At 43.0% G+C, this 20,903-nt stretch overlaps 1 protein-coding gene across 3 annotated transcripts in view; it reads left to right on the forward strand.

Annotated features, from left to right (window-relative positions):
• Window positions 1-20,903, forward strand: part of FNIP1 (folliculin interacting protein 1) — an 86,804-nt gene that overhangs the window by 15,891 nt on the left and 50,010 nt on the right. Inside the window, exon 1 of one of the 3 annotated variants that reach the window (XM_053376790.1) lies at window positions 14,057-14,856. The exons of the other annotated variants lie outside the window; for them this stretch is intronic. Coding sequence (XP_053232765.1) covers window positions 14,846-14,856 — 11 coding nt within the window. The 5' untranslated portion in view covers window positions 14,057-14,845. Of the gene's footprint in view, window positions 1-14,056; window positions 14,857-20,903 lie in introns of those variants that run through there. 3 annotated transcript variants of the gene reach the window in all.

The following is a 20,903-nucleotide window of genomic DNA, read 5'->3' on the forward strand; positions in this document are numbered from 1 at the left end:
GCCTCAGTATTGTTGACACTGACTGGCGATCACATTCCAGGGTTTCAGACAGGAGTCACTCTCAGCCATACCTGGAGATGCAAGGGATTGAATCTGGGATCTTTTACACGCTCTACCACTGACCTTCAAACTGTTCCTGCCTCTGTGCTGTCTTGCCTTGCCCCCATTAACACTACCATATGAACAGCTCCTTGTCGTGGCTTTGTTTTGCTTTCCACAGCATAGCGGTGCCAGCAGCTTTCTTGGGGTTTCCTGTCTGCCCTCAAATGGCCAGGAAAACCCTGCTCTGCTGGTGTTTCTAAGCTGTGGTGACAGGAAAGCTAAATATCCTGCTGCTTTCCCTAGGAATACAGTGAGTCGCTTTTTCATGTGAACCCCATCACATTTCCTGAGAACTGATGCCAGCAGCTCTCAAAATTGCCTGCCCTGGTGCTCAGGAGAGGGAGGAAGAAAAGACTGCTAGGAGCTGCCATAGCCATGAGTGTCTCGTGAAGTCAATAATAGCATGTTGACCTGAGATGACATTGCTTTGAGCAGCCTCCTGCTATGGTCACAAAAATGGGTGTGGTGTGGTTGCATTTTACGTATGGAAACAGTTTTTTATTCTGCAAATGGTAATTGTTATGTAGAGGGAAGTGCAATTCTTAAAGTGCCTTGGTGAACGTCACCCATAATGATAAAACTAGGCTGAAACTGGTTATTTGCTGAAGACGCTTAGAAATTATCAACATATGCCACTAAATGTTTGCATTTTTAGGCTTGCTTTGGTCACTTAACAGCATAGTTTTGTGAACATTGACATTCATGAGATGTGGGTGAAATTTGATGGTTTCGATATATTGGTTGCATCTGCACTATACATTTAAACCATGTGAAACCCCCCAAAGAATTCTGGGCCCTGAGGTCTGTTAAAGGTGCTGAGAATTGTTAGGAGACCACTATTCCCATCATAGAGCTACAATTCTCAGAGTGGTTTAACAGTCAGTCCTTCTTCCCAAGGAACTCTGGGGGAATAGCATATTTCAGGATCTGTGTGGGTCCAAACCACACACCAACACAGGCTTGGTGCTTTTGAATTTTCTAACTCGGGGCTTTCAAGAGGCTTGATCTTCAAGTGGATAACTAAACAGCCTTTGCTACCAGTGTGACCTTGTTTTTTTAAGGGTTCTTTAAACCAGAACTCAGGAAATGACAAAAATGCCACTAAGCATATGTCCTACTTCTCAAGTCAACATCATGAAGGATAATCATAGCGTTACAGGAAAAAATATATAAATGGTCTGCTGGTTCTAGATTGTTGGGATTTTGTTAGGATTGAATGTTTTGACTTTGTTCTTGGCTCCTCCGTATGATGTCACTTGTTCTTGGCTTGTTCTGATGTCCTTAAGGTTGCATAACACTAAACTAAGTACTTTCTTTCTGTGTCTGTGCTATATTAATCTTACCCAAAATAGTTTCGGGTCACTTACGATATCTTAAATTGGAAAAGAGTCAAAGTTTCCTCTTCTGGGGAAGCTGAGTGGTTAATAGTGGAAGTTTAAGCTATTCAGTAGTTGAGTTGAAAGTGTATATAGCAATGCTACCTTAATGTAGCATGCTACCTTAATGTAGCATATGACATTAAGTTACTGGACTCCAGGGAAGTTAGTTATTTAAATTTATTTTCCCACCTGCACATCTACCAGATAAGGGCAAGTCTAGACGATAACTTGTGTTTTGTTTGTTGCTTGCGAGATCAATTACTGACATTTACACCAGTAGGATGTCCAAATCACCCTGTCTGTACTACACGTCCCATGGGAGTTTTTGTTTTGTTTTTTGTTTGCAACAAAAACAAAAACATTTTGCTCGTTTGTACATTTGGTAAGTGCAGAAGTCTTGTGGCATTCTGCTTCCTGCCTGTATTGTCATGCTTGATGGCGATTTGTGCTATTATATCTTTTATATAGACCAGCAGTGGACAACCAGAGAGCTGAATTTTCCCCAGCCAAGCTACTGTGGGAGCTGGGCTCCCTGGCAATGATGCCGTTACAGCTCAGCTCAGGAATGTCCAGTTCAGCCTCTCTCAACCTTGGGTCCCCAGATGTTCTACAACTCCCACCATCCCTGACCACTGGCCATGCTGGCTAGCAATGATGGGAGTTGTAGTTCAACAACATATAGGGACCCAAGGTTGAGAATAGCTGGAGAGACTAGTTCCATGACCTGAAAAGTCTGTCAACCTGCTTCTTGGCTGTCATTGGCCACTAGGGACATCATGTAGCCCCCTTCCCCTCTTTTTGCATCATGGGTGCAAAGAGGTACATGCCGCGATACTGTCACAGCACCCATTTTTGTTACCATTTGTTACAGGGGAAGGGATTAGATGGCCGTTCTGGTTTTTTACTAACATCTAGGTTCCCTCAGACAGGACTATTACCGGAGGAACTGTTGTGTGTCTAAACTTCTGTGCTAAAACATTCCCAAGTCCTGCATCCAGAACTTCCAAATCGCGCAGTCAGAATAACTACACATGACCCAATCAGAATGTTCAAATGCTGGGCAAATACTCCAGCCAAATGGAAATGCTTCTCTTAAGTCCTAAGAAGTTTAGTGGGAGGAGAGGCCAGCACATTCCTAAACTGCAGCGGGTCCTCTTCTTTTATCTTTCACACATCCTTTGCAATTTGTTTTGCTCCATAACTGGGAGCAAAAGGCTGCTTGGAGTTCCAACAAAACTGAGGGACATTTGTTGTGTTGAGGTCAAGGAGGCTTGTGCTGTTACCTCTTATTTTTCCTATAATTAGCAAAACCCGGCATCTTTTGCTAGTCAAATAGTATAAAACATTTTGAGCCTTTAGGGAAGTGAAGGGCATAGTAAAGAAATAGTGCAGCCCTGTGCATGTTTTAGCAGAGAAGTAAATCTCTGGGGCATACTCCCCAGAAAGTGTGTGTAGGACTGCTGCCAAAGAGCCTGAAGACCGACTGTACAGTTCAAGCAAATCAATTAATAAATGGTGAATCAAGAATAAAAGGAGAAGGAGTTTTTCCAGGCAAGAGGATATGGCTGTTTCAGGGATTTGTTTGAAACAACAACTGAAGTTGCAATCCATTCACCGAATTTCCCTCTTCTGTATTCCCTAATACAATAAACTGGCAGAACAGGCATTGCCATTCCTTTGAGGTTAGACCTTGCATCCTTGTTTGCTCAAGTCTCATTTGTGTCTCATGACTGAATGAATCAACACCTAATGAGGCAGTCACATGAGGGACAGAGTCAACCAGGACTCATAGGCTGCATGTTGTAAACCTTGGAAGCACCCTGCTTGCAACTTGCTTCATCCTTGTGCCTGAAAGCTTGGGTGGCAACCAAATGCTCTCTTTTTAATTCCTCCCTCTTCAGTCACCACCTCTGCCCCAAATCCACTGATTAACTTTATCAGTGCAGAGAAAAACTAAGGTCAATCTAGCAATGCCAGAAAAGGCCACATAATTGAGCATCCTTGTATATAGTTTCAGGGACTTGTAAATGACTCCCAAGAACCTTTCTCACCGTACCATTTTGCTGCCCTGTCTAGTACCTATGAGAACTGATTCCAGAAAAGTAAACATGGTTCACCAGTTCCAGCAGAACTAGGGTCATTTCAAAAACCATGCTGCTTTAAAAAAATAATAATTTGTAAACCACCTCCAAGAGGACCTACAAAGAATAAACATGGAAAGGCAAACAATACAAGTGATAAAAATTCAAAACAAAGTCTTAGTGTTTCATAAGTATTAAAACCAAATACATTTGTGTTGCTGCCAAAAAGGCAAAGAACATTCCTCACAAAAATGTCGAGAGAGCAAGAGCAAATACTAAAGTAGCAGATCCTCCTCCCAGGCAGGGTTGGGGCAAGCAGGTGGAGAAGCTTGCCCTTGATTATTTCTCCCCTTAGCCAAATGAGTTGCCCCCAAGCATCTCCTGCTGCAAACAAGAGCCTTCAAGTTCTTGAAGCAAATCCTCATTGGTTCATAGGAGGTTGCACCAGGACAGTGTCTGGAGGTATGGGCTCTTAAAGTAAGATAAACACATTCATGCACAGGTCAGACACATGGCAATGCAACTATTTTCATGCTCACTCCAGCTCTGGAGTGCCTATGGATGCATAATGGTTGGGTATGCAATATGCCTGCAGCCACTAGCTTGATGAACCAGTGGTCATCATGCCCCATATTTCCCTCAGTGTCCTATAGAATCTCTTTCCTTGGCTGTTGTTCTGTGAGTGCCATCAGCTGGGAAAGAAATACTGTGGAGGTACTGTATATTGAAGACCTCTGTAGCCGAGAATTGGTTGGTGGAGATGGGTGGTTGGCTCCAGCCTCTAACCATATAATTAAACCCAGGGTTGCTGTACTTTTGCAGCTGTTTCACAGTCTGGTGAGATGGGCGGGCTGGGTTTAGCCATGTGGTCCAAGGAGTCAGGCATCTCCTCCAGATGGTTACAGGTACCACACTTAAGTTTTTATGTGCCTTCTGGCAGTAACCATGGCAATGAAAGCAGAAACAAATGGCAGAGTTTCTCCTTGCATTGGATCTCTTAAGTGTGGGCTTGTGGGAACTTATGCCTTGTCTCCAGTGTGGTTTAAAAGAGTCTGGAAGGCTCTAGCTTAACAGCAGAGCACAAAAGTTGCATGCCAAAGGTTCCAGCTTCAATTCATGACAACTGCAGCTAGGGTTGGAAAAGACTTATCTGAAATTCTAGAGCAGAAGCGAGGAAACGGTAACCCTCCAAATGCTTCTGGACTTCCACCATCCCTGATTATTACCATCTTGTTTGGGCCTGATGGGAATTGGATCTGGTTCCCCATCCCTGCCCTAGAGAGCCACTGATCTAATGGAGCAGTGGGATGACTTGATATAATGCATGTTTTATGCATTTCTGACAGTTGTGGTACACAGGGGCTGGATTGCTCCTTTGTTTTTGCTTTCCACCCAGCCCTGAAGGCCATTCTGCAGGACTTGCAAAACTTAATTTGCAACTGTTAGTGTTGCAACTGTAGTGTTAGTCTACAGTGGTGACTTGGGTTACGAACCATCCTACTTATGAACACTTAGGGTTACGAACTCCGCAAACCTGGAAGCAGGTGCTCCGGGTTGCGAACTTTGCAACGTACGTATCCGCTTCCGGGGCCGCAGGAAGCCTATGTAGGGAATGGGCGCCTCGGGTTAAGAACACTTCGGGTGAAGAACAGACTTCTGAAATGAATTAAGTTCGTAACCTGAGGTACCACTGTAGAAGAAAAACACCAGCTTTTTCAGTGGAGGCTTTCAATAACTTTCATCTCAGTCCTCAGTCAGTGAATTGTGGCCTGTATTTTCTTTGACCACACACAAAGATAAACAATTTGGGAGGCAACTGTTAAAAAAACAACCATGACCACAGCATCTGGAAAAAGAACTGGCCGTTTAATCATGGGAACAACTGCCAACTATATAGGAGAACACTTGGTTCATACACTTGGGTGCTCAGATCCTGGCTTACCAGGCCGTAGTTTAGCAACTATTTCAAGCAATGGGACCACACACTGCCTCTTCACCCCTCCCTTTCACTTGCCTTCTCCCTCCTTTGGTGCTTACATCCTGATTGAATTAAACATCTGGTTTCATTGCACCTGAAAAAGGGAATTTTAGGTGGATGCCAGTTTTAGCAAGCAAGATCTTAAACTAAGTTCAAGCTGTAGTTTAAGATCTTGGTTAGTAAACAGACATTAAACCACTGTTCTCCATCTCAGATGTAACAGCAAATGGCAGGAGGAAGGAGCCAAGATGAGGGGCAAAGAAGGACTGTCCAGTCCCATTGATTGTTTGCAGTTGTTAAAATGTGGTTTGATAGACCAAGAGTGGTGTATTCAAATCAGCTTGTTATGTTTATTTGCATAAATGTATGCCTAAGGAAAGTGAGAGCTGTACGTGTATACAGTCATACCTCGGGTTGAAGTTGCTTCAGGTTAAGCCTTTTCGGGTTGCGTGACTTCTGGGTTTCGCCGCATGCGCAGACGCTCAAAATGACATCATGCATGGAAGCGGCGTTCGCTTCAGAATGCGAACAGGGCTCCGGAACGGATCCCATTCACATCCAGAGGTACCACTGTAGAAGGAAAAGTTGTGAACTGATGAGGGAAAATATGATGCTACATCATCATATATGTACCTTAAAACCAAAAGGACATTTTAACGAAACACATCCAATTAACATGGCTCAAAATTGACATACCCACCTTAGTCCTTGACTTGTGTCTGCTTCTGGTTATGAAGACAATGTGGGGTGTGTTTACTTAAATGTAAGTCTGATTAACCTTAGTAGGATACCAATACACTTTTATTAGTTGGATACTTTCAATAAACTACCAGGGGTCATCAAACTTTTTCAGCAGGGGGGCCGGTCCACTGTGCCTCAGACCTTGTGGGGGACCGGACTATATTTTGAAAAAATATATATGAATGAATTCCTATGCCCCACAAATAACCCAGAAATGCATTTTAAATAAAAGGATACATTCCACTCATGTAAAAACACGATGATTCCCGGACTGTCCGCGAGCCGGATTTAGAAGGCGATTGGGCCAGATCCAGCCCCCGGGCCTTGGATTGCCTACCCATGAACTATGTATATGGGTATAGTATATACCCATGTATATATCTTCAGCATATACTCAAATCCCACCTTCCATTAATTGTTGCTTTTAAAATTGAAGAGCACAGCATAGACTTGATTGCACATGTATAATCTATCTTGCGCCAGTCTTGATGAGAAAAGACTTTAAGATGGTGTTTCCAATTTGTATTGAATAATACTTTGAACTTAAGGGAGAAACCACGACTTTAACAATAAAGCTGAAGTTGATGATGCTTTTTGAGAGATGAATGGCCTGGCCATAAAGCTAAGCTATGGGGATAGTTTGTTTAGCTAACCATAAGTTGGCCCACAGATGATCAGACAAACCATGACTTGCATCTCCAAAGCTTGGCTTGTTTTCCAGCTGCTCTTTCCTCGTGCCTTTGCAGCTTGGTAAACATATGGGGTGGTGCTGTTATTTAGACTTATGACACTTCTTACCTAAAATGTCTCCAGGCAACTTACCTCCAAGCAACTTAACAGAGTAGGCAGCTGATGTCCACAGTCATTTTTAAAATGGCAAGTTTTAGTTGAGAATTGTTGTTGTTAATAGTAGTAGTAGTAGTAGCAGTAATAACATCAATATCGCTTCTTGTTTGGTGGTGCTGGTTGAAATGTAAGAGCTAGTATCATATTCTGTGCTTCTAATAGTATCAACTTACCAACACTCTGTAACCGTCTCTTTCCAAATCTGACTGACAAATACTTGTCTGGAGATTGATTTGCTTCTCAATTATCACCCAGTCACAAGTGCAGTCCCTTTAATCAATTATATGGGTAGAGATTACAGCCAAGGAGAGCTCACAGGCTTCCATTAAGCCAGATCACTTTCGGAGGAAAGGCAATTTTCTCTATAAGATTTGATTAGTGATCAAATCTTGTGCTGCAGGGTGTGTAAAATTATCCCTCTGCATACAGGTTGGTTTTCCAGTTCTGACCACCTCTGCTGCATGGGTTGGGCTCCATGGGTGTACGTCTTTTGTGATGCTCTTACACTGAAGCAAAACTGTTAATGCACAGTGCTTTAAGGGAGAGTTCACACTCTGAGGGTGAAGGAGAAAGTCCTCTCTGTGACCACAGAGTGGCACCCACAGGGAACTATCAGCTATGCGACTTTCCCAGTCCTACCTGCAGTGGTGGGGTGGTAAATTCTGTAGGGCAGGAGCTTATAGATGTGCCCCCAAGAAGAGTCCAAAAATGTAGTCAGCAATATTGATTCCTCTGCATACACATACACTCTGCAACCCATTGTAATACACAATACCCAACTTATTAAGATCAGCATGACAGCCATCCTAAGCATAGTTTCCTGTAAGACTCCTGCACTGTTGAAATCAGTGATGTTTACTTCTAACTGCATAGATTCAACCTGTGAAATGCACAGAAGTGACTTACCTGGGGGGAGCTGCTGCAGCAATAACCACCACCTAGGGTATATCACTACTGCTTAGCAGGGGGAGGTGCAAGTCAGTGAGGTTGGGGCCACGCAGGTACAACAGAGGGCGCGCCACATTGGCTCTGCTGCTACACCAGCTTAATCCTTCACCCACAGCCTCTGCCCTCTACCTCTTGGCAAGTGGCAGCGTCAATGCTGCCTGGAGGCTATTGCTGCCACTCCAAAAACACACCTGACTTTAGCCTTTAGCTATGAATTAGATATATTGCAAATAAGTGTTACTATTTAAGCTGCTAGCCTAAAATAGGAACACCATCAAATAAAAGGGAAGAAGAATCTAGCCTCTGATTTCCCACATATTCTGACTTCCTCCCATGCTAATCTATCACAGAAAAATGTGAAAGCCTTTTTATTATTTAAAGGCATTAAGGACTAACAAGTTACCCTGGTTTTCCAGTGGATGGCTTTCTTGTTCCTGCTCTGTAAAAGAAGATCCCAAAGTTGCATTCATCAGCATTTCCCTCTCCACTATACCACTGCCTAAAAATGAAGAGATGTGTTTTTAAGCTGCTTCATAAAAGTAATCACTGTGACATGTTGGCAGATTTCCAGAACTGGGGCACCACCACCAAGAAGGTCCTGTTTCTCCAGTATTGCATGTTTCTCATGCATTTCTTCAGGCACAAACATGGGCACATTTTCACACTCGCGTGTCGGTTTCATGTCCATTCCATATGCACCCTCAATTCCCAGGGAACTGCATAAGCGCAGATGCTTGTCCATAAAGAAGCACATCAAGCACATCCTTACAATGATCTCAGCAGGCCGAGTTAATAAAACAAAAGGGAAGCCTCTGGATTCTCCCTCTCTGCCTTAGGTCATCAAATCAGTCTTGGAAAGAAAGTACAAGTAATCTCCTCTTTCCTTGTCACAGGGTCGATACAGTCATACCTCGAGTTGCGTTTGCTTCACATTGCGTTTTTTCAGGTTACAAACGCGGCAAACCCGGAAGTGTTTACTGCCGGGTTCACCGCTTCGCACATGCGTAGGAGCTATCTTCATGCATGCGCAGGAGCGATCTATTACACACACGCACAGAAGTGGCACTCTACTTACAGACTTTTCAGGGCACAAACGGCACCCCAGAAGGGATCACGTCTGTAAGTAGAGGTACCACTGTAGATGAAATCTTTTTCCTTGGAGCAGGATGGATGTAAAGCGACTATCAGATGTTTGCCCAATTCAGTTCTGCTGCTGAAAACAAATTCTTAGGTTCACAATATACTCAAAGGCATACTCATTGTTTGTTTTTGGTTTTTTTAAAAAATAGTTGTACTGTATGTTTTTTGCACCTGGCTGGAGTTGACAGATTTGGGGATTCTAGTAGTAAAAGACAAGTCCACTCAGTGCCAACCCTGGGTTAAATAAACCTCTGTTCTGATCAAGAGGTGGCATCGTTGTTGATCTCCCCACTAACTCATTTATGCAAATTGTTGCTTATGAAAACAAGAATAGTAGTTTGTTCAAATGCAGGCCAGGTGAGCCATATCAGTGGCCTTTACTATAAGGACCTATGTCTGCATTTTCATTTGGTCCATTTTTGCCCTTGTTTCTCAACAAAATATTTATTTTATTTTATTTTTACCGGCAGCGTGACTGTTGTCTGGTAAAACGGGTTAGGAAATGAAAACAGAAGGGCAAGCAATGAGTTAAAACAGAGTCACCTGAATTGTACACAAAACCAACTTGCAAAGAAAAATGCGCGCACTCTTTTTAAAATGTAACAAGACAGATCAGGATCTGATCTTGAGATAGGCGAGGCGTCCCTCTTCCCTGTCATTGTGAGATGCACAGATAGCAACCTCAGCAAGAATGACCCAAGAGGAATTTTGCACTAGTATTTTTCCTTCCCAAAAATCTTTCCGTTAAAGGCACACAACACTGTACTATTCACACTTTCATTTTAATAGCTCTGGGGAAAGATTATTCAGCTCCCTGAATAGCTGGGGGGTGCACAATAAAATAACTGTTCGACTGGGGGGAAAATGCTCTGTTGTCTTGCAGTACCAGTTGGTATTATGTAGGCTTGTTTGGTGTCTATTTATAATAGATTGCAATTGGGAACTGGATACAAAACAAACACTGGCGCTCCAGTGTGGCTTAACTTTATATCAGATTCTTTCTTGGCTAGTTTATTTTTAGATTATCTATCTTTGACTTACAGATGCAGCATTAAGCGACACACCTTTTAAGAAAGCTGCATCTTCTCTAGCATCCACCAATGATAACTTGTGAGATAGGAAAATAACTCACTTCAACCTTTCCCAGTACTGCTTTTTGAACTTTTGGGGATTGCAGAATAGGGCAAGGCCATTGAACTGTCAAGTTCAGGTAGAACACATAGCTTATTTTAGGTATTTGGGAGACTCTTTGGGACAATTGCATGTCCTTTGCTTCTTTTCTGCTGTTGGTTACTCTGTTTACATTTTTTTGAGGTTGGTCTTCATTCCCTAAGGCTTTAGCAGAAATCCATTCACATAGTTTCCTGGTCACTTACTAGACAGCAGTTGTGTTTTGGATTTTTAAAAAAAGCTCTTTTATGTCTATGCGTGTCAAAGTGAGGTAATATGGAAACTTACTCCTGTAAATAAATATTTACATAATGCACTGGGCTCAGTAACGTCTCACCATTACATTGCTCCCTGGAGAAAAGGTCACTTTTGACATCATTAATCTTTTGAGGGCAAGATACATGCTCACAGATAACATGGGTTTCGTTTTAGCAATTAGGGTGTCGCTGAATATAGGCTGTGCTTGTTTTCCTTCCTAACAGAATGCAGCCAAAGTTAAACACTTCTGTGTGCCACTGATTTCATTGGGAATTAAACATTTCTAAACTTTGGCAGCATTGTGCCTGTTAAGAATGAGCTTTGCTGAGTCAGGCCAGAGAACTCTGGGAGCTGTAGTTCTGTGAGGGGAACTGGGGCTCCTAACAGCTCTGAGCATCCTTTACAAACTAAAGCTCTCAGAAGTCATTTGGGGAAGCCATAACTGTTCAAAGTGGTATCATTGATAGCACAGTCCATAGACCACGAGACTTAATTTCAGGATTGTGGGCTCAAGCCCCATGTTGGGCAAAAGATTCCTGCATTGCAGAGGGACAAGTTAGATGACCCTCACGCTCCCTTTCTATTCTACAATTCATAGTGCTTTAAATGTCTGGTGGGAATGTGGCCTAGATTTACACAACAGGTGAAATTGTATTTGTCCAGGTCTCTTTTTTAAAAACCTGACTATGTTGATGCTGTCTGGAGCTTAGGCTTAGTGTTGCTTTGAATAATAATAATAATAATAATAATAATAATAATAGATACATAATTTTATTCTGTTTCATTCTATATTGCTGTTTATGGGTGCATTCAGATGTAGAAATTATTGTGTTTGTTTTCCAGGGTATAGTCCTAACACTTCTATCCCAGATTCTGTTGTTTCTTTAGCATTGTATTACCTGTTGTGTTGTGGGACGCGTGTGGCGCTGTGGGTTAAACCACAGAGCCCAGGACTTGCCGATCAGAAGGTTGGCGGTTCAAATCCCCGTGACGGGGTGAGCTCCCGTTGCTCGGTCCCTGCTCCTGCCAACCTAGCAGTTCGAAAGCATGTCAAAGTGCAAGTAGATAAATAGGTACCACTCTGGTGGGAAGGTAAACGGCGTTTCCGTGCGCTGCTCTGGTTTGCCAGAAGCAGCTTAGTCATGCTGGCCACATGACCCGGAAGCTGTATGCCGGCTCCCTTGGCCAATAAAGCGAGATGAGCGCCGCAACCCCAGAGTCGGTCACGACTGGACCTAATGGTCAGGGGTCCCTTTACCTTTTTACCTGTTCTGTTGTGGCTTTGTGGTCAATATACTGCCATATTTTGCTAAATTTCAAATGGCAGGAAAGGACTGTATGCTGGAATACCACCCCAATTTTTGTCATGTGAAATTTCACAGCAGATCCCCTCCATTTTCCTAGTTAACAGGGTTGAAGAAAGAGAGAGAGAGAGGAAGCAAATAACATGGAAATGAGCACTAAACTTCCAGAAGTGGTTTTTACGTTGTGTGAAAGATCACATAACACTTGGAAATTATCAAGGAAGGAAAAATTGGTGAAACCAAAGAAGGTTGATGGAACGCAACCTATATTGTATGTTGTGTTGTAATCTGCCCTGTGCTCATAGGCGCCATCGGGGGGTGGGGGAAACAGGGAGCCAAGGGCTTCCCCCAAAATTTTAAGGAGCGGGCCGGGTTTCCCCAAACTTCTGTGGCAGCTGTGTGCACACACTGCGGGACATGCTTATGTCACGTGCACAAGATGCGGAGTGTGCGCACAACATGTTAGCATGCACTGTAGCATGCGGGCTTGATGTCAGCTTGTCCCACGGTGTGTGCGCACAGTGTGCTTACGTCACACTGCCCTAACCCCCTCAATCGCGGGAGCAAGGCGGCGTGCTTGCCTGTGCTCCAGTCTGGAGGAAGGGTAGAGTATAAAAACTCTGAAGCAAACAAATAGTGCTTTGGCATATGGCATGGTGGGGAGAGCTATTTGATATGACCAAAACCCTGTTCTGCGTGAGAAACTAATGGCATGGTTCTTTGGAGCCTGGGCCATGTGGCTTCTCTGCAGGCACTTGCTGTTCTTCAGTGGAATTGACAAAAGGAGTTAGGAAATCCCTCGAAGTGGAATCTTAAGACTTCAGGACTCCATCAGTGGCATAATGCAAATACACACAGAGTTCTCAGATGGAAAACTACTGGTGAAGTGAATTAAAAATGTGTTATACTCCTGGGAAATTCCGTCCCATAATGGGTAAAAAGTTAAGGAGGGCTTCTCACAGAAAATATTGACATTTTACAGAACACCTTTTTGAGGGAATTTTTTAAATTTCTTTCTCTTATTTATTGTATTTTAACCCTATTGGATAAATATATTTCTGAAAACGGATGTCAGATTAATTATGTCTTTAATTACCCCCATTAGATGTTTACAAATATTTTTGGGGTGTTTTAAGGAGGCAATTTATATTAAAGCATATGGTTGATTTTTCTTCTGACAATGTAATTATATTTTTCTTTGAAAGATAAATATTTGTTGACAATCTCTCGTTTCAAGCTTTAAAAAACCAGCAATCCTGAATTACTACTTTTACTCACGTTATCCTTTTCATGTTTTCTCTTGAAATTATACATCGTTAAGGAAATGTGAAAGAGGATTGGGAAAGACAGGCTATACCACCTTTGGGGCTGCAATCCCATATGCAGCTACTTAATTGGGAGTGAACCCCATTGAACTCAATAGGACCTACTTCGTTGTAGACAGGCGTGTGTTGGATTGTACTTCCAAGCACACAGGACCCCATGGCTTGCACTTTTCCTTCCATCCAAGATTTTAAGTCAAAGCCTAAAAGATTTGCTTTTCATTCCTAGAACAGCCCTCCCTCTATCTTTGTGTTTTGCCCCAAGAGCAGTTATGAAACCTTGTTTACAGCAAGGAAGCTGGGGACAATTTCTAAATGGGTCTATAGCTGTACATTGCTATCCAATTGTGTGTGTGTGTGTGTGTGTGTGTGGCAGTTTCTGGGGTTTCACTTGTAATATTAATGAGCCGTTAGAGAGCAAACAGTGCCTCCTTTGTTCCTATAGAAGATCCAGTCTGGGGAGGGCCGGAGGGTGAAGATTTCATGGGAGAGAAAAATAATAAATCTTTAAACTGAAATTTTCTGGCATGCTGCACTGGTCTGTGCCAGAGCTTTGAAGAAGAAGGCATAATCAGAAGCAGAGTTTCCCCACTCGTGCTAAATAATAAATCAGACACCCAAACAAGAGCCCCACATGGGTTAATGGCCTTATTTTCATGGTGAAATCTGCATGCATGTATCTAAGGCAGAGCCGGGATTGGCTGGCAAGCTCATTGCAGATCCAGGTGGCATATACTGACAGCTCCGGGTCACATGATGGCTATTAGGGCTTGCTTTTCCACTCATCTGGCTGAGCTTGTCAGCGAGGGTTGAACGCAGGCATCCTGCAGCTCCTAGGAATGTAGAAAATGAGAGGAGGGGAAAGGAGGGAGGTCGCCAGAGAGGAGGCTGCTTTGTTGTCTTTCTCCCTTCGATCAGTCTGAATTTCTGACAAGCGTGGACCACGGAGGTGCGGAATTGCAGCCGCAGCTGCCAAGAGACCCTGGTCATGAGGCTCAACCCATATCGGTTTCGCCAAAGGAGGAGGATAGATTAAACTGGCATGTACAGTCTGCATTGGCTGCCAAGGGGGCACTTAGCTCGCTGATGAATTAGATTGATCTTCTGTCCTCTGCAGTAATACCCCCGAGGAAACAAAGGAGCTGGAAAAAACAGGCAGTGTTTGCTGTAGTAAAATTCTGGACTGATCAACAGAATGGAAAGGCGGGGTCCCGGTTATGAAACTATAAGGCAGCGTTCATATGTGGATCCTTGGGCAAACGCGCGGATTCTGCTTCGGGGACCTGTTTCTTTTCTTCAAGGGTTTTTCCCTTCTCCTCTCTTCTTGTAATCCTGCCATTTAAGATTAAGGCTGCCCTCCTCGTCCTCGTGTCCCCCCCCCCGCCTCTCCTTTTCGTGCTACAGCATGGAACATCTTTTGTTTCAGTTAAATTCAGTCCTCTTGGTCTGTCACCTGACAGTCTTGTGGTTCTGGATGAATGTGGTTCATTTCTATTATTAACCTGGGTTGGCAGCTGGTCCTCCTAACAGGAGTTTATAGAGATTCCGAAAAGTGGAGCTTGCTTAAGGGAGAAAGATGCTTCCCAGGTATGAAATAAATACTATGATCTGGGCATTCTTTTCAGTGGCAGACTTGCTAAATAAATATGTATATATATTTGAAGTTGTCCTATTTTATACTGTAGAAATAATTATGCTCTTTGGGGGGGGGGGATAGCTCTGTACTACACCACTATTTTAAAATGAATGTATATAATCTTCTGTCATTTTTCCTAAGGCATTTTGTGTTGTAGTGAAAGATTATGAAACAGTGCCTGGAACACTAGTGGTTGTAACCCTGGTGGATTAATCTTGTTTAGGTGGGACTTCCTCCGTAATAAGGATTATTTCCTAAAATAATCAACTGGTGAAAGTTTATCTGCGTAAAGCTCATAGAAATTGGGACGGGTGCTTTTTTGATGGTATCTTTTTAAAAAACAGCTCCGCAACACACACACCTCACCATCTGAATTTCTAAGACCTGTTCTACTCCAAGTTAAACCTGTTTAAATCCTATTAATTTGACTATGAGGCATTGAAGTGCATGGTTCACTTTCCCATTTGAAATTAATGAAACTTAAAAAGTACTTAACTTTGGCAGGATAATGCCAGCCCCCGCAAGTTTTTACATTTAATATTAAAGCAGTAGAATCGTTAGAGCATCAATATATGATTTAATTAGACCTATCAAGAGCTGTTATATTGCTTTGAAAAACAGGGAAGAGGAAGACCTGACTATTGAAAATTTAACCTCAGAGCAAGGGGGGGGGGGGACAACTTGGATAAGTCCCTTAGTAGGGAAGCAAAAAACCTGAATAGAGACCTGACTTTGAATCAAATTATCAAAAATAAAATAGGGACTAACAGGTGGGAGATACATATGAAAATAAACTGAAGTTAGTTTTATTTGCAATCAGCCATGCCATGTAGAGAACAGCCAGAAGTTAAGGTAGAGGAGTGTCTAGAGGCAGCAAATAAAACCTGGGTTTTATTGCTGTTCTTATTGCAGAATGCATTATTTCTTTCCATGTGGCAGTGAAACAGTATACGCATAGTCCAGGCTTCTTTGACCATAACTTGTGCATCTGTCTTTACAAATTGTTGCTAAGCTAATGGGCAAGTCCAACAGATCAGGTTTTACACTTGCACCCTAAAAGGCACAAGTGTAATAAGCTTGTGTAATATTAAACATTAGCTGGAAAAGATGGTACCACATTCGTAACTTTAGATTTATACATGTGGAATGCAAGAGTGGCCTGTCTCTGGGCAGAGACAGGAGTTATGTCCTTCCCCATTATCACCTCTGCCCTACATAAAATAATCAAGCATTTTACAAGCCAATATGAACTTTGGAATAAGACAAATTCATTTCTAGCCTTTAGAAAAGTCTTCAAGAAGTGAAGCAGGATTCCTAGTAACCAGGTTATAGTTTTGCCACTGATTTTCATTCTCTTCCCCTAACTCAGTATTTCCCCCACAATTAACCAGACCTTTCTATGCGCACTAAAGTTAGCCACTGGCTTTGCAACTTTGATCCAGGCCTAGTTCCACCTCCGGAGAAAGGGGACACATGCCCCCTGCGACAGCTATCTCAGGTTGGGAGTCTTTGTGGTGCTGGAGAGAGTCACATCCTCCTCCCTTGGAGGCCAGAGAAGACTGTTGAAAAGCAGTCGGGCCTTGCTAAATTTGGGAGGCTTCCCAGACATCGTGAGACTCCATATAGAAATTATTGTGCTGGCTAATGTTTCCTTCCTAGGTGATTGTTACAGAGTAATGACAATAAAGTGGGAGAGGTCTTAACCAGCAGGCACTGTGACTGAAAGAGTTTCAGATGAGGATCAAATGTCACCAGCTGACTTTGTTCCAAGTCTGCTTTGGATTCTAACACTGTGTAGCAGTCGCCACAACTTTGTGTTATCTTGGCAAACATGGAACATAAAGCCACATTTGACAAGATAATAGCAATGCAGAAGTAGACTGGAACTTGCATGCAGGGGAAGATTAGTTAGAGGGACAACTGAAGGCTTAACCTTCCTTTGTCCACTGATTTGCCCAGGCAAATGGGAACTATTTTTCCCAGTTCAGAGCCCAGAATATGGGCACACGGTAGCAAACCATATAGAGGCAGGGTACTTAACCTTGGTGAGCAGATTGTGGCCTGTAGGTCCTGATTCTTGCTGCCTCAGCATTTCAATGCAACCAACTACATAGGTCTTATTTATATCTCACCTTTCTATAAACCCCATTTATATTTCGCCGTTCCTCAAATGCTATCAAGGTGGCTGGCATGCACCCCCCTATTTTATCCCCACAATAACCCTGTGAGGTGGGTTAGGCTAGGAGGCAGTGACTGGCCTATTGTCACCCAGTGATGTACATGGTGAGTGAGGATTCGAACCCTGACCTCCAAGGCCCTAGTCTGACAGCTCTAACCATTGCATCACACGCTGTAGTGGCATTGTCAATGCTGGGAGCTACATATCCATTAGCAATGCTACAATCCTGTGCACAATTTAACTCCTTTTGAGAGAAGTTGGATTTAAACAACATAAACATTTGTTAGTAACTACTGGCTTACTGTTATTGATGGTGAGTTTTGTCACTGTTTATTCCTCTCCCCTCCTTCATAGGAGGAAGTGTTCAGTCCACAGGTCTCATAATCCACTGTTGGGTTCTATCCGATAATTTAGCAATCCCTGTGATATTCAACTCTTCCAGGTGCTATAGTGTTGTATTATTCCAGGCACAGGCAAACAGCCCTCCAGATGTTTTGGGACTACAACTCCCACCATCCCTGACCACTGGTCCTGTTAGCTAGGGATGATGGGAGTTGTAGTCCCAAAACATCTGGAGGGCCAAGTTTGCCTATGCCTGTATTATTCCCACCTCAACCTCAGTTTGCCATACTTTCAGTCACAAATTCTACAAATGACCATTAACAAATGTGTAATTTCTAATCCTAAACCACCACCCCCCATTATATTAACTTGTAAAAATCTACAGTGTTTCTAATTCCAACCCAAAGATCATCCTAACAGTAGCCTAATGCTGGCTGGTTTCCTATGCAGTGTAAATCATTGCACCTACATCAATATAATCCAAATGATAAATACTATAAGCCGAAGTGTAATTTGATCATTAGTTAGCAAGTGGATTGGATGTTTCCCTTGTTAAACAGTACTAGGTGCTTAGATGCATTATGTCACTTATACTTTCCATTGAGGCGAAGAGCTTTGGTGACTGTTGGAAAGAGTCAGAGGGGCAAGGGTACCAGACGAAATGGAGCAGGAACCTATTCCAGTGTGCTTTTGCCTATCAACATTCCAGAAAGGTGCTAACACGAAAGGCATGCAGAACAGATAAGATGGCATAAACTATAAATATCATTTGCGTAGATGTCCTTTAAAAATAGTTTAAAGTGATTCATCACCTGGCAGTTTTCATAACTTTAGTTAAGATATGCTGTTGGGAATAGTGGTTTGATAGCTTTATTTTATTATTATTTTTATTTTTTGGAACAGCCTTCCCCAACCTCCAGATGTCATAGACTTCGGTTAGAATCATAGAGTCATAGAATTGTGGAGTTGGAAGGGACCCTGAGGGTCATCTAGTCCAACCCCCTGCAATGCAGGAATATCAACTAAAGTAGCCATGACAGATGGCAATCTAACCTCTGCTTAAAAACCTCCAAGGAAGGAGAGTCCATAACCTCCCAAGGGAGTCCGTTCCAGCTTGGAACAGCTCTTACTGTCAGAACGTTCTTCCTGAAGTTTAGTCGGAATCTCATTTCTTGTAACTCAGATCCACTGGTTCAGGTCCTACCCTTCAGAGCAGGAGAAAACAAGCTTGCACCATCTTCCATGTGGCAGCCCTTTAGATATTTGAAGACAGCTATCATATCTCTTCTCGGTCTCCTTTTATCCAGGCTAAACATACCCAACTCCATCAACTGTTCCTCATAAGGTTTGGTTTCCAGACCCTTGATCGTCTTGGTTGCCCTTCTCTGCACACGTTCCAGCTTATCAACATCCTTCTTAAATTGTGCTTAATGTGAATGTTATATATATCTTGAAATCAGACCATTGTAAAAGATCATTTACAGTGTGATCTAATGCATGCCTGTTCAGAAGCATGGTTGTATCCAAAGGACACGACTCTAAAATGTGTAATGGGACACTTACTAAGCCTAGACAGATTTAGTCATTTATTTTTATTGAATAAATTTCTATCCCACTCCTCCTCCCAAAGGAGTCCATGGCGGCAAACAAGTGATAAAAAAGAAAAGAAAAACTAAAACGTCTTTAAAACAGTTCCATTATAGATGCAGACTCAGAAAGAGCTCAACTTAAAAGGCTTGTTGAAAGAGAAAGTCTTTGGTAGGTGCAGAAAAGACAACAGAGATGCCTGTCTAATATTCAAGGGATGTCAAAGTCAATGTCACACAGCTAAAGGCTTGATTCCTAAATTGGGCAGGATGGAACTCCTGATAAGAGTCCCTCACCTTCAGAGTGCAGTGATTGGCTATGTCAGCTCCCCATTAGGGAGGGGCTGCTTTGCGGGCGGGAACCAGGTCTCCATAGCGACCCTGGAGTGGGTGGAGATAAGCTGCCCACATCAGCAGGGTCCCCAGCCCAGGAGGCCCTGTTTCTTGGTGATGGTGCTCACCTTTCTGACATGGCTCGATTGGCGGTTAGGCATCGGGTAAGCCTTTTATGGGAGGGGAGGTTGTTGCCTCCGCCTGCCCCTCCATGGTAAGTGTATCCCGTTAAAGGGATCCGGGGGTGTGGTTCCTGTCCGAAGCCTGGGCATGGGCTAGGGCCAAGACACAGCCCTGACGGTACATCAGAGGGCTCCCCCCTTCCAGTGGTTAACCCTTCAACGAGACTTCCTGCAGGCTTGCAGCAGTCAGGTTATAGTCTTGCTTCGCCCAATTGCCTAAGCCAATGCCGCTCACTTCTGTAACCAATAAAGTTGTGGCCTTATTTATCCCATTAAATCAATATCCTTGTTTTCGTGGGTTTATTCCGAGGAAGCTTGGGGTCCTTGCCACGCAAATAAGGGATGAGACGATCTTTCAGCTATCCTGGCCTCAAGCTGCATAGGGCTTTATTTACCAAAACCAGCACCCTAAACTTAGCTCAGCAGCTAATTGGCAGCCATTCCTGATTTCTTTATGGAGCCTGTACGACCAATCAACCACATCATTTGTAATACTGAACAGTCAAAGATCAAGGTCACATCTGGTCCTCAGCTGACTGTGGAAGATGCTTAGGCATGAACAGGATGTTTCCCCACAGCTATTTAAAATGCATGGTGTACAGTGTCCTGAACACAACTTAAGTCATTCCAAAATGCCTTACTGCCTGCAACCAAGGGAGAGAAAATCTAGGGCCTTTTGTTTTTATTTACTTCTTCTAATGTAATCCTTTATACTCATTTTCTGGTTATTGTCTTTCACCTAATTACATACATTCAGCCCCTCCTCTGTTTATTGTACCTCTTGATCACTCTTACGATCTCAGCCTATGGGCAACAACAGTGTGTTGAGGTAGGGCTGGCAAAACACCAACCTATTTGTTAAGCAATTTAAAACCTAGATATTACACAATTGCAAAGTAGACAAAGTACTTCCTATACTAAGTATTTCCTACAAAGCAAACCATCCTTAAGGTACCCAGAAGCATCAGATTCTGGGCAGCCGTAGAGTGTTTTGCCGTATCTCATATCTTGCGTTTTCAAAGTAATAATAAAGTATACTTTCCTCCAGAAGTATGAAATAATGTGACAATTTGTATAGGTACTGGATACAGTGATATATTTTCTTGGGTGGATCCATAGTTTTTAGAGCCAAACAATATAAACAGCTCATTAGGAGTCAAAATTCATTGAAGTTCACTCAGAATGTGCAATTCATTTTGTCCCCCCCCCTCGAAAAAAACCAAACAAAACACTGGTCTAGTCCAATGGCCCATTCAAGCACTTTTCTTCATCTTACCCATAAAAGAAAGACAAGCCACACAACACAGTAGGTAAAGGTAAAGGTACCCCTGCCCATACGGGCCAGTCTTGACAGACTCTGGGGTTGTGCGCCCATC

Source organism: Podarcis raffonei, chromosome 2, assembly GCF_027172205.1.
Source record: "Podarcis raffonei isolate rPodRaf1 chromosome 2, rPodRaf1.pri, whole genome shotgun sequence".
NCBI classification, from domain to species: Eukaryota; Metazoa; Chordata; class Lepidosauria; order Squamata; family Lacertidae; genus Podarcis; species Podarcis raffonei.